Below are 14572 nucleotides of genomic sequence, written 5' to 3'. Positions count from 1 at the left end.
GTGAGAGGGTAAGCATTTGGGGGTGGTAAGATATTCCATTCTTTTATTTCTTCACTATCACTTGATCAAGGTCCAGTTTTGTAATCTGTGGGGCCCAATGCAAAATGAAAACGCAGGATTCCGTGTTCATAAATTATTAAGAATTTCAAAATAGCAACAGCAGAGCATTAAGCCAAGCTCAGGACCCTTGTAAACATGGATCCCATCTCATGCTGATGAAACCACTTCTTGTTCGATGGGTCTAACCTAATCCTTTATTTCTTACACTGCTTGTCTATTCATTTCTTGTATTACATGTAGAATATTTCAGTGTTGGAAATCCCCCAAACTACCCCCAGGTTCAATGATTTTCTGAAAAGATGCATAAGATTTCAGCATCTAGTTGTACTCACGTGCTTGGTTGCTAAGCTGTGTCCGACTCCTTGCAACCTTATGGTCGGTAGCCCACGAGGCTCCTTTGTCCATGGGATTTTCCAGGAAAGAATATTGGAGGGGGTTGCCATTTCCTTCTCTAGGAGATTTTCCTGACCTAGGGATCAATCCTACATCTTCTGTGTCTCCTGCACTGGCAGGTGGATTCTTTACCAATGAGCCACTTGGAAAGTCCTGTTATACTCGTGGCTGTGATTTATTTCAGTGAAAGAAGACTATGCAAGATCAGAAAGGGAAAAGGTATACAGGACAAAGTCTGAATAAATCAGGCACAAATTTCAGAGTTTTCTCCCAGACGAGTCACACAGGATCCATTTAATTCTCCCCAAAAGGCGTTGTGACAACATGTGAACTACTGAGTAACGGGGAAGTTCACTAGAGACTTGGTGGCCAAGGTTTCTATTGGGGCTGGTCATATAGTCACCCTCTTTCCAGCATGAACCAAAATTCTAGACTCCCAGAAGAAAAGGGAGTATTTAGGATAAAGCATGTTGTTTCCACAAACCATTTAGGCACAATGAGTCATTCTTGTCAGGAAATGCTGGGAACCCTCCTGAAATCTAAGTTCCCTGATGCCAGTTAAGGGCCAGCCTTTAAAACAGGGCATTCCCAGGATAGCACTTTAAGGTCTGCTGTGTTGCCTTTTTTTTCTGCACAGCTCCAAAGACATGTTTTCCACAATTCATTAGGTTTTGCTAATAAGTGTTTATGCTAACACGGAATAGTGAATTCAGATATTACTCAGCTTCTCAGAACACTCTTTCCAACTCATGCTGGGCTGATATACTTATCAATGAATTCAGATTTTTTTCTATTTAGTAATTAAGATGACGCCTCTAAAGAGCCTGTAAAAGATGACAGAGTGAGTCTCAGCTATCTGGCAAAGCAACCTTTCTATCTCTGTTCCTACAACTCACTTGACCATGAGGTAAAAGTGGGAGTTCATCATACCTTTTTTTAGAAGTATTACCCTCAAGCATTTGGGTGCTGTTACAAATCAACTCCAAGCTGACCACAGGTTTCCAGAAATGAATCCCTTTTTGGTGAGCCTGATGCTCATCTGCTCCAGGACATGCTTCTCTGCTCCAGAAAACGGTGTAATCTGCAGCCCTTTCTCCTTCCAACCAAGTGATCACAAACTCAGTTACATGAAAATAAAATTGGCTGAAAACACTTTCAAGCTAATTCTCCCAAGGATGTCAGTGTTTGACAGGGGGCACTAAGTATAGCAAAGCATTAAAGATGGATCCTCAACCAACAAAGCAGGGAATCATTTCGGTAGGATAGGAAGCTGTCCTGAACCCTCTGGTGAACCTTCTCTGCACTCAAAATTGGAAGCGTTCAACAGCAGCCTCAGTTAGTTCACTGAAAGGCTGCACTGACTTGATGTTCTTCACCATTTCTTATTTCTCATTCTTCATTTCTTAGTCTTCACAGTGATTACAGTGAGAATGACTCAGGTTAAGCCAACTGTCTCCTAATATTTTGCAGAGGCATATAGGTGAAGGGATCCAGGGTAATAATTCAAATTATCCATATTTCTATTTGTCCATATTGTGTTTGGTCTTGATCATTCTTTAGCATTTCATGAAAGGAGAGATTAGACAATTCACCAATCATTGTCAAAGACATGTTTGTATTCCACACCTATCAATTCAGTGCACTAGGGAGTGTAGAATATAAAAACACGGGTTTTGCCCTTCAGAACATCATGAATCTTGGATAAATACTGTGGCATAAGGGGAAGGACACAGGACTTAGAACTTGGCTCCTTGACTAAGAAGCTGGGTGGCCTTGGGCTAGTCACTCTTTGGTAAGTCATTAAACAGTCCTGAGCTCCAGTTTCCTCATCTACTCAATCAAAAAAATATCTTCTCTCCATGATCAAGTAGGTATCAGGATCAAATAGTGTGGTTGAATTCATCTCGAAGTGGTTGGTAAACTATAAATTGTGTATGCTTGTGTATATGTGTGTGCGTGCGTGTGTGCATATGCACTTAAAGAACAGGAGACAGTGATTGCATTTACGAAAACCAGCATGTTTAATAAATGATGGCAATAACCCAGCCCCATTATGGGGAGCAGTTACTGCCATCCTTTGCATCAATGATAGTGCAATTAACTTAATTAACACATACCTCTGCGGTGAGTCTGCTGAAATAACACTGCCTTTTCACACAGCCCAGCTTTGCCAGCAAGGCGTCTCTGACTCATGCATCTTCCAAGTTGAGAAGCCAGAATGTTAAATGGTTTTGAGTTGGTATGCAGAAAACAGAATTCCAGAACTCCTAGCTCGAATTACCTAGAGAAATATTAGAAACCTCATTGAAAACTTGTAGAATAAGGCAGACACCTTATTGGGAAAGACGGAAGGCAAAAGGAGAAGAGGGCAGTAGAGAATGAGATGGTTAGAGAGCATCACTGACTCAATGGACATGAATTTGAGCAAACTCTGGGAGATGGTGAACGACAGGGAAGCTTGGCTGCTGCAGTCCATGGTGTTGCAGAATCAGACACAACTGTGAGACTGAACAGCAACAACAACAAAGGCAGACACCAATGCATCCTACAGCGGAGGTATGGGATGGTTGTGACCCCCTAAGGAAGTCATCCCCGCCAATGCCGGAATAACTCCCCGAAGAGATAGCAGCCTATCCTGGCACGTGAAAGTGAAAGTTGCTCAGTCGTGTCCAACTCTTTGCGACCCCATAGACTATACAGTCCATGGAATTCTCTAGACCAGAATATTGGACTGGGTAGCGTTTCCCTTCTCCAGGGGAACTTCCCAACCCAGAGATTGAACCCAGGTCTCCCGCATTGCAGGCAGATTCTTTACCAGCTGAGCTGAGCCACAAGGGAAGCCCAAGAATACTGAAGTGGGTAGCCTATCCCTTCCCTAGCGGATCTTCCCGACCCAGGGATTGAACTGGAGTCTCTGGCATTGCAGGCAGTTTCTTTACCAACTGAGCTATCAGGGAAGCCCTGCATGAGGTATAAACAAAATAGCTTTCCGCTCATCATGATGGCAACAAGGGCTTTGATAAATGAGAGTGAGTCTGTGCCTAGATAAGGAACAAGTCTGAGGATTGGCCACTTTGCTGTAGCATGGAGCCCTGCTGATGGCCTTGACTGAATGCTCTAGAGGAATAGTTTAGGGAGATCTGGGATAAAGGGCATAACACTTCTCTTTGGGGGTCTTTAGTTTCATTCTAGTCCTTCAGAGTAGCTGAAAAGCTCTCAAGAATGTTCCTCTACTCCATGACCTTCTCTTTCCCCCTTTTCTCACTTCCATGGATCCACTCATTTTCTATCTTTCTACCTATCTCCTGTGACTCTGAAGTGCTTTATTTTTTATTTCCTTTCATGTTGACAATTCACCCTACACTCCTTTACCATATTGATTATTTCAGGCACACAGCTCATCAATGAGACTACATTTTCCTTCAGCGCTGACGTTCTTCTGTTATTTCCCACAGCAGTCGAGTAGGGGGCTGGTCCACGATAGAGTCTCAGGAAATAATTGCTGGATTTCTTTTTCTTTCTTTTCTTTTATTAGAAATTGGATGTACTAGTTCCAACCAGATTGGCTGCTTGTATTGGAGACCCAAGGGCTTCTCCGGTGGCTCAGTGGTAAAGAATCCACCTACAATGCAGGAGTTGGAGGAGACACAGGTTTGATCCCTCAGCCCGGAAGATCCCCTGGAGGAGGGCAGGGCAACCTCCTCCAGTATTCTTGCCTGGAGAATCCCATGGACAGAGGAGACTGGTGGACTACAGTCCATAAGGTCACAAAGAGTTGGACAGGACTGCAATGGCATAACCCAGCACGGCACTGGAGACCCAATACAGCAGTGGCTTAATAAGACACATTTATTTGTCTCTCACATAATGCTATGGAGATGGAAGGCCCAGGGTAGGCAGGCAGCTTTGTTTCAGGAGGTCATCCTGGGGACTCAAGTCCCTTCTGTTTGCTGCTCTGTTTGTCTAGTTGCTCTTCTCACCCGCCTGGTCAAATGTAACGCATCGAGCAGCAGGATGGAGAACAACAGAAAAACGTAGAGTAAGGATGGCCCTCAGAGATTCTTCACATCCTCTCTGTTACCTCTGATTCATCAGATTCAGGCCACAGGACCACAACTGGCTGTAATGAAGGCTCAGAAGTATAATCTTTATTCTGTGGGGGCCAGATGTCCAAATAAAAATCAGAGCATTAATTAATTTCTAGCAGTGATTTTCAAGGTTTTTAACCATGATTCACCATAAGAAACACATTCTACATGACAATCCAATACAGGCATCACACACATTCAGAAATTAAAAGTTTTTTGAAACTATTTTTACCCCTTCTCTGGATAATGCATTTTTATATTTCATAAATGTTCTTTGTGACCAATGAATGGAGCATGGCCTGCAATTTGAAAGGGACTACTCTGAAAGGATGAGAGAAGAATCCTAGTGGGTAGTTAGGAGTCTCTATTGGGAAGGAAGTATTTGGGTCTGACCTTAGGCAAGATCAAGTACCTGCATCCTTTCTAGTGTACATCACAGTACTATCCACAGTACTGGATACATACAAGAAAATAAATAAGTCAACCAAAATAATCAGACCATGAACCAATTGGGCAATCAATGAAATCTTAGAGGGAATAAAGGTGAATCTCTACTGACGCTTGAGACAGAGTATTGAAGGCTAGAGGGGCCTTTCCACCAAGAGATCCTCTAAGGATGGGAAAAGAAGAAATTATTTTTGTCTCTTATTATGGGTTATGTGCAGATAAAACACTCACACAAATATCCATCCTATTGATTCTTCTGTATTTTAAGCTTAACAGATAATTCAGATCAAAACCAAATTGATCTGGTGTTAATTCTTTGTCATGGTCTCAAATTTATGAACTGCGTCAAGGGCAGTCTCATATTTTCATTGCGCTAGTGTATCTCCTAGACTATCCTAATTTACTTTTGTGCTAGAATAATCTATATAACAGATTTGTCATTCCTTCGATACATTTCAAGTCTGGGGAAAACCTCATACCGTGTGATGTTTTCTTCCTTGACAGTTTCAACTGACTTTTGTCAGATTTTTGACAGGGGAAAATAAAACCAACAACGTGAAGAACATTACACTGCATTTGTTTTCTGAGCAACAGTTTTGGATGAGTTTGAAATGACTTTTAAATGATGTCACAATCGATGCTTTAAAACAGGCCCAAATCCTTTGTGCTGCAAGCACTGTTGGCTTAATTAGTTCTGGTGGGGGCCGCATCGTTAACTGCCGGCTAATTGTGTTAGTGGGCTCCTACTGCAGCGCTGCCAGAGGTTTTGGTTTTGGTAAACAGTGCATTTCCATGGCATTCATTGAAGGACGCCTGGGTAAGTGGCAGGACAAGGGTGTGCTTTGCTACAGAGCTTTTCATTGTTGCAGGCAGGGCCTCCGAACCACTCACTCCCAAGTTTTTGGTCATCTTTCCTCACTGCTGGGAGAGGCCGCATCCTACCACTTTAGACCTAATGAGTAGCAAAAGAAGTCAGAAGTTTTTACTGCCTTCAAGGCTGCTAAAAGGCTTCTGAAGAAATGAGTCAGTGTTTTCAGGCTTGTTTTCATTCCACGTCCCAAAGCTCATCCGGATCGGCATCTGTGTTTGCTGCCTCGGGAGAGTGAGAGGCTAATTACTGGACAAAGCTGGGGATTAAGCTTCCCTCTTGCCCTCATGATGGAACAGTCCCTCTGGAACAGAGTTTAGGGCTTATTAGGAGAGCGGTGGAGAGAAAAGGTGCTTCCTCAGTGCAGCCCTTCCCCATGCTTTCTGGATAAAAAGGAATGAAATGTACAGGGCGTTTCATCTACCACCTTTGGCAATCACTAAGAAAACCTCGCAAGTCCCTTGCAGATGGGGTATCTCTTGCCATCTAGCCAAGCGATAAGACATGACAGGCACTTTATTGCATCAGAGCTGCACACCTTGAATGCATTTTGTGGCATAAGGCCAAAGTACAAATGACTTCCAACTCTCACAAAATGCAATATTCTTTCACAAATGCACTAAAACCCTTGCATTGGCTTATTACTACTAAGAAATGAAAAGTGCTTGAAAACTAAGGAGGACGTGAGGTTTCCTACCAGAGGCACCTAAGGGTCAGGCACCTTGACAGCCAATAAGAAGCTTCCATTTGCAAATGATGTTCAAAAGACATACCTTAATATAGTCAGGCTGGAAAAGGGCTCTGAAATCTGAGAGCAACGGGCTCTTCCTGTACCCCCAAAGGGCAAACGTTTAGGGCAAACAGCCCTAAAGGGTGAAATTGGTGCTGCCATATTGACCCTATGCCAGCCTCCTAGATTTGGATGATTTCTAGATTCTCACTTTCCTGAAAGACCGCACGAGGTCTTGCATGTTTATAAAAGAATTGCAAACACTTCTGGATCAACTTGGCTTCTAAAAATTTGCTTTTGAGGATGAAGCCTCCAGGTTAACTGTAATCTGGCTCTTCTAAATTCTTCTCTCCCAGAGACACATTTCTAGATGATTAGAGACTTCAGGTGGGACTGTTACTCTGCCTCTGGCTTTATGCCCTAAAATATGACCTAAGGCAAACTATCATTTCCCAGAAATGAAATATGTCATATGTTACTATTAAAGTGAACCAGAAAAACAGCATTCTATTACAATAATGGGTTTTTTAAATAAAAAAAGTAAATGTCAAATCCCCAAAGGAATAATACATATGTGATACTATTATTGAAACAGCAATACCAGCAATTCCATGAGGTACTTATATTTAGTATTTTTCCTATAGTAAAGGGATTTTATGTAAATCTTTCAGTAGAATTATTGTGTCAGAGGAAAATGAGAAACAGCATCACTTATTATGCATGCCATCAGTACATTTCTTGGAGGTGACGATTTGTCCATTATCACTCTAAATGGTGGGGATGCAAAAGTAAAATGAATAGAAAGTGTTCCTGCCTTCAAGGAGCTCACATTCCAGTCGAACCTGCAGATATAGCAACCAACTACAATGCAATGTCACAGTAGTTGTGATAAAGACTCCAACTGGTCCATGAGAGTACACATTATAAACAACGATTCTTCCTAACCAAAGTCCTCAGTATCCTTAATGACCTGTTAAAGCTTAGCTGGATCTTCACATAGCAGGATGAAAAGTGCATATGATGGAGATAGAACAGCATGGGCAAGCTTGTAGCAGAAAAAAAAAAAATGGCACATTTAGGTAATAATGAGTGGTTTCGAGTAGTTACAGAGGTAAGCCTGTCAAACTGCCTAATGTCAAATACTTTGATAGACTAGTCTGAGTTAAAAAAAAAAAAAAAAACCCTTGAGTGATTTGCGAGCAGTATAATTTGACAAAATGTATTTTGCACTGTACTCTATAGGACCAAGGCAGTAAAAATAGGAGACAAAATACTACATGAAATAAAACTGTCATACTCACCATGACTCATCTGTTAACTTATGAAAATACACTTACCTCAAGAAATGCAAGAAAATTGCTCACTTCACGTGCTTATGGGTGGATTGAACCTAATTTCGTAGCATTAAACCAATTTCCCACTGAGAAAACATGTCACAGAGGATGACATGAACCTTTATAATTATTAATAATATTTGATATTTCAATGTCACCTTTCATCCTGAGATCAGTCCTGTACACATGGGAACAGATAAGCTCCAAAGGAACAGAGATAATACTAATACAGTAATTCACACTGCATTTCTATCTTTTATATTCCAAGGGCTTTTCAGCCATGTATTTTTCTCGCTTTTAGAAAGTAGTGGATATAGTTGTAAAGCAGAAGTTTTTTTGAGCTCCTACCATAAGAAGTTTTCCGGTGGTGTAAGGACCACATCTTTCTGCACACAGCTATCCTTGGGAGATCACGTCCCTTTCCTTAGTTTCTTTCCCTGTTGATCTCCTTCTGAGAATCAACAGTGGGCTATGTTCTCATGGATTCTCCAACTTCCTTCAAACGATTAATATCATCATCATCATCATTACAATAATGGTGACTACTATTGAGGCTTGTAAAACACTCACTTTAGGCCTGCTTTGTTCCACGTTCTGAGAACTTTATATACACACCACGTTAAATAATTTCATACCAACATTATAGAGTAAGACTGTTCAACAGAACTTTCTGTGACGATGGACATGTTCCACATCTATGCTGCCCGATAATGTGGCCACTAGCCACAGAGGGATATTGGGTACCTGAAATATAGTTAGTGCTACTGAATAGTAAAAAATCTACCTGCAATGTGGGAGACCAGGTTCGATCTTTGGGTCAGGAAGATCCCCTGGAGAAGGGAATGGCTACCCACTCTACTATTCTTGCCTAGAGAATTCCCTGGACAGAAGAACCTGGCCGGCTACAGCCCATGGGTTCAAAAAGAGTCAGATACAGTTGAGTGACTCACACACAGTGCTACTGAGGAACTGCATCTTTCTTTTATTTAATTTTCATTGAAATACTCACATGGCTAGTGAAATTTATATACACATCACATGAAATAATTTTACACCAACATTGTAAAGTTTTGTTCAACAGACCTTTCTCTGATGATGGAAATGTGGCTAGTGACTATTGAGTTGGACAATACAGTTATATACTTTGTGGCTTATTTTTTTAAAACCCCGTTTTCATCATCAGTAAGAACTTAATGAAGACTAGAGTGAGTGACAAGCTCAGAAATATCTCAAAGCTTACAAATATTTAAAAAGAAGTCCTATATTTTATATTTGGAGAACTTTTATTTATATCTGCTCCCTGTTAAAATTTTATTTAAAAGATGCCTGTGGAATGGTAGGAAAGCACAGGATAATTTCTTAACAAAGAACCCTTATAAAAGATGTGGATGATGTCCTTAAATGAAATCTCATTGTCCTCCAACCATCCATATGGTCTGCAATGACAGGCACTAGTCCATCCATCCGATTACTTCCAAACGGAGACATTCACCACTACTTTTAAAATGGAGTGATGAAAGAGAGTTTTATGTTTTGGGTGTCCATGGAGAAACAGTCTTCAGATAAACGCTTAATTCACGTTTCTGCAATTCTCTCACTGAAACCACCTCCCCAGGATTTCTCTAGTGTGTGTGTGAAAATATGGGAATAAACTGTTTTGACGTGGAGAAATTGATTGTAAGACTTAATTGCGTTTCCGCTTAGTCCACTCTGTAACTTAGACTGTTAGCACTGCCAGAGCCTGAGACTGCAAGTAGCCTTTGGTTTGAACCATCTGTCGCGAAAATGTGACATATGTTTGCTTTGTTTACTCAACAACCAAGCGTAAACTGATACACTGGACAAGAAGTCCGTGTGTGGTGTGACTGTGTGTGTGTGTGTGCGCGTTTGTACGCGCGGCGTGTCTGAGGAGGGGGGGGTGCTTGTTGAGGGCTTCATACCCGCCCCCGAGGAACACGTGCACAGGAGCGCAGATCCGTCGGATGTCCCCTCGGTTTGGAGCCCGTGTTGATGCCCCCGCGCACTCCAAACAAAGCGCAGCCCGCAACCCAGCGGCCGCCGCCGCGTAGAGGGACACGCCTGACTGATGTGTAGTTGAATGGAGAGCTACGCAGCCCTCCGCTTCCTTCCTCCTTTTTCCCCCGCCCTTACACCCCGGCCTCAAACTTCAACCCAAGCCCCTGCCCTTTTCAATTACCCACCCTTCCGTCGATCAAACTGACCGTTTTGTCTCTCTCTCTCCTGGGAACCCCATTGTCTAGTACGATGGATTTGCATATTTGACAGCTGGGCTCACCTAGACGATGCAAACTCGGCTTCCCCAAGAGGTGAACTCAGACATCAGCAAAGATCCCATATGTAAGTCCTGAGCGGCTGGATGAGCTTGCCACCGCGAGCTGTTGCCCAGACCCCTCTCTGGACCCAGTGTAGACGTTGGTGCCCCGTGCGCCCCCGGGCGTGTGAAGAAGGGAGCGTGTTTTCAGGGCGGGGTGGGGTGGGGGTGGGCGTGGGGGTGGTCGGTCAGCAGCCTGGCCGAGAATGAGTGGTCCCAGGGGTTGGGGTCAAGGGCTGCGCGTGTGAACCTTTAAATTTATTATTATTTTAAATTTTACTCTTGAAACAGCCAAGATGGAGGTCAGCTTATAAATTTCCCCAAGCTAGGTCTGACGTGGTTGAAATGCAGTGGGCCAGGGGGTGCGCTTTTTGTCTCCTTGTTCAGGCTCGAGAAGAGAGGCAGAAACTGCGTGTGCATGTGCGAGTGTGAGTGTGAGCGTGTTGGCGTGGATGACTGGCTGGGCACATCCCGCGATCGCAGCCCCGAGGGCCAGGGTCTGAGTGTGTGTGTGTGTGAGTCACAGCCGCGGGTGACGTGGGGAGAAACTTTGCGTTGAGAAGGGTCTGGTTTGATTGTGCTAAGAGGGAAGGAAGAAAGAGGCCTTGTGCTTTGTGCGTGTGTGTGTGAAAGAGAGAGAGAGAACTGAGAGAGGGAGAGAGAGACTAGCGGCGCTCGCGGCCGGCTGCGTAGCGCTGTGTGTCCTGTGCGCGCTTGCGGGATCCGGCCCCGGGTCCCACGGCCCGCGAGTGTGTGCACCTACGGCGTCGTTGCGGGCGAGTATCTGAGGGGCTGGCGGTGTGCTGCGGGGTGGCGGGAGCAGGAACAGGCGGAGGGTCCTCCGGCAAAGAAATCTGGCCAAGGAACCCGCTGTTCGCCGCGCAGCTCGCAGTGACCACTATCATCCCTAAGGGACCTCCCGAGCCGGGGCTCTGCTCGGACAACACCCCGGCCCAACTTGGTCCTCTGCGCTTTCGAAGATTACCACATCTTTCTTCCTAGTGCAGAGAAGTGAGATTGGAAAGGGAAGGAGGGGGCGAGTACAACACCCGCCTCCCCCCCCCCCGCCCCAGTAAATAAATAAATAAACTGGCATCTCGCCGCAGCTGGTTAAGTCCAGGTTGGTAGCATTTGGATAGATTTCTCCCATTCTGTCGGTTTGGGAACCCGTCGCCTCGCCCTCATTCCCCTCTACCCGTCTTGTGGGCGTCCCTGAACTTTGGGGCGCAGCGTCTTGCGCGGCGCGGGGCTGCACCTGCCCTGGCGCTCCAGAGCTGCGGGCCCTGTGCGCTCGGCCAGGGTGACGGCGATGATGCGCGCGATTCCGGGGCGCTGGGCTAGTGTCTACGCGTCGCGGACGCTAGGAAACCGAGGACAACGCGGCGGGTAGGGGCGCGCGAGCCGGGTTTCAGCCCCAACCGGGACATCGGTTCCCCCTCTCGCGACTGCCTCTGAATGGAGGCGAGCCCGAGGAGGAGGGGATACGGCAACGGGGGGCAGCGATTGGTGGTTTGGGTGGAGAGGGCCGGCTGAGCCAGAGAGCTGGCGCGAGGAGGGGGCGGTGAACTTCCCGGGAGAAGGGGCTCTTTCCGCGCCAGGGCTGGCGAGAAAGCTGCCGCCGCCGAGTGCTTCGACTCCAGGCAGCGGCCGGCTCGCTCTCGGAAAGTAACGTTATTTATTTATTTGCTTGCGTTCAACCTCTTGGATTGGACCCAGTAGACACCCCCTTGGACTTTGGGAGCCCGCGTCTGACCTCTCCAGCCTTTACCCTGCGCGAGCGGGCGGCTCCCGGGAATACACGCACATGCACCCCCGAGGGGCCCCTCCCCGCGCCCCGACCCGGGTAGGGGTGGGCCCTCACCCGGGCGCTAAAAAGTCCCCCAAGGCTGAAGCCGGGGAGGGCAGAGGGGCGGGGGAGGCTCCAGCGCTCTCCGCTCTGGTTTCAAAGCGCACTCTCCCTTCCAGGTTGGGTCGGACCTGAACCCCTAAAAGCGGAACCGCCTCCCGCCCTCGCGCCAACCGTCCGCCCGGAGCTGAGTCGCCGGCGGCGGTGGCGGCGGACGGACCGGGGAGTTTCCTCTCGCCCTGGATGGAGCTGAACTTTGGGCGGCCAGAACAGCGCGGCAGTCCGGGGATCACTGCATGCTGAGCTCCCTTGGCGAGACCGAGCGGCAGGCCGGGATTTTCGGGGGGGCGGGGACCAGCTGCGCGCCGTCACCATGTTCCTGGCGACCCTGTACTTCGTACTGCCGCTTCTGGGTAAGTCGAGGCCGCCGCTGGCTTTCTTATCTGCGGAGTCTTTCCCGGAGTACTAGCGGCAGCAACCACCCCCCCATTCCCACCCCCCCCAAGTTGTGTTGCTGGTGCGGTGGGGTGGGAGCGGGAAGTTTCGTTGCTGAACCCTCAGCAACCCCGGCTGGGGAGTGGGGCGCGGGCGGCGCGGCACTTGCCCGCAGTTTCTTTTCCTTGGATTTTGTTTTCTACGTTTTGTATTGACCTAGCCTGCAGGCAATGAAAGGGTCTGAGCCCTCCAGCCCGGAGCCTGACGCTCCTTGCGAATCCACGGGAGCTCGCGGAGGCGCGGCGGGCAGGTGGGGTGTGGACTAGCACCCGACCAGGAGAGCAAAGTTGGAAGGGAAAAACTTTTTCCCCAATAGCATCTCAGGGCTCCCCACCGGGCGGGCCGGGGACCAGGGCTCGCCCTCACTGCGCCCAGTGCCCAGCCCGCTGCTCTCGCCTTCCGAAAGCCCCTGGGCTTCAGTCGGGCCCGGCGGAGCGAATGGCTGGAACCGGGGCCGGCGGCCCTGGAGGTCGAGCGGACGCTGAGGCCGGTGGGTCCCGGGGCGGCAGGGCCGGCGCTCGCGGTGGGCAGCGCTGGCTCGCGGGCAAATGGCGAGAAACCCGCAAGCTTCGGGATGGAGTAGGGGAAGACCGGCGGCAGGAGGTGCCGGGGCGGGAAGATGGGCTCTGGGGAGTAGCGGGGCGGGCGTGCCCGGTGCGCCGGGAGCCCCAGAAGCCGGGTCCTGCGCGCGTCCTCCCTCCCCGCTGGCGCCCCCGCGCCCCTGCCCCGCCGCACTCACGCGCCCTCCCCTCCGCCCGCAGACGTTCTCCTGTCGGCCGAGGTGAGCGGCGGGGACCGCCTGGACTGCGTGAAAGCCAGCGATCAGTGCCTGAAGGAGCAGAGCTGCAGCACCAAGTACCGCACGCTCCGGCAGTGCGTGGCGGGCAAGGAGACCAACTTCAGCTTGACCTCGGGCCTCGAGGCCAAGGACGAGTGCCGCAGCGCCATGGAGGCCCTCAAACAGAAGTCCCTTTACAACTGCCGCTGCAAGCGGGGCATGAAGAAGGAGAAGAACTGTCTGCGCATCTACTGGAGCATGTATCAGAGCCTGCAGGGTGCGCGCGACCGCCTCCTTGCCCCTCCCCCAGCCCCTGAAGGCAGGGGCCCCCTAGGCCCCGGGGTCTGGCTGACCTCATCTTCCACTCGGTTGTCCCCAGCTGCAGAATGAGGACCTTTCATGGGCCCTCAGGGACGTCGGCAGCTGGTGTTTGCTGCCTCCCTAGCAGCACTGTCGGGGCCTGGTTGTTGGGAAACCCGTGATGGGGTGGAGGGACATCCCAGGGACCCCTGCTGACCTCTCTGAAACTTGGTCAGAACATCGGAGTTAGGAATCCATTAAAGGCCGCCTCGAGGAACCTGCGACTTCCCTCCAAGGAGGAGCACTGGCTCCACAGGATAATCGGAAAGCTTGCACTGTGTCTTGCCTGGAGTTTCTCTCTCTCTTCTCCCCTTCTATTCTGACACAAGATAAAGAATTCAGACTAAAAAGTCCAGTGGAATCTATTCTATCTTTACCATCCCCCCACCTCCAAACCTGATCAAAGGCAGATGTGAGGGTGGGGGAAATTGTCATCTTAGATGATCTGCGTCTTGAACCAGCTAGTGTGGTTCAGCCTTGGTTCATACAGAAATGACTCAGAGAGGGACAGGTCTACTTGTTACAGTCATCCATTTCAATGGCAGTTTTTTGGTCCTTGTGTGCAGGAGGTGGCTCATGTTTGTAAATCTAACGCAAACATTCAGTGCCTTCATTCTCCACTGAGACTCTGGCTGAAAATCTGTAATATACAGATTTGACCTCTCAGCTGCTACTTCCTCCAGAACCTGTTAATGAAAACCTATTTCAGAAGCTGACTGTTTAATAGCCAGAGTACCTGCTTTCTGACCTTATGCCATGTTTTGGGAGCAAAAAAAAAAAAAAATCGGGGCAGTGGGGGCTCTTTTGGGTCACCTTTCTTCCATTGGCTCCTGGAGGCAAT

General features: G+C 48.0%; 1 protein-coding gene across 2 annotated transcripts in view; it reads left to right on the top strand.

Annotated features, from left to right (window-relative positions):
• The first annotated feature begins 12241 nt into the window (after positions 1 to 12241).
• GFRA1 (GDNF family receptor alpha 1) overlaps positions 12242 to 14572 on the top strand; it is a 236763-nt gene continuing 234432 nt past the window's right edge. For both annotated transcript variants that reach the window (XM_040255146.1, XM_040255145.1), the window contains exons 1-2: positions 12242 to 12511; positions 13355 to 13648. In XM_040255146.1, the coding sequence (XP_040111080.1) occupies positions 12472 to 12511; positions 13355 to 13648 (334 nt within the window). In that variant the 5' untranslated portion in view covers positions 12242 to 12471. The remainder of the gene's footprint in view (positions 12512 to 13354; positions 13649 to 14572) is intronic.

Source organism: Oryx dammah, unplaced genomic scaffold (genome assembly GCF_014754425.2).
Source record: "Oryx dammah isolate SB20612 unplaced genomic scaffold, SCBI_Odam_1.1 HiC_scaffold_14, whole genome shotgun sequence".
Lineage (NCBI taxonomy): Eukaryota > Metazoa > Chordata > Mammalia > Artiodactyla > Bovidae > Oryx > Oryx dammah.
Note: the sequence above shows the minus strand (reverse complement) of the source record. Positions and strands in the feature narration are given on the sequence as shown.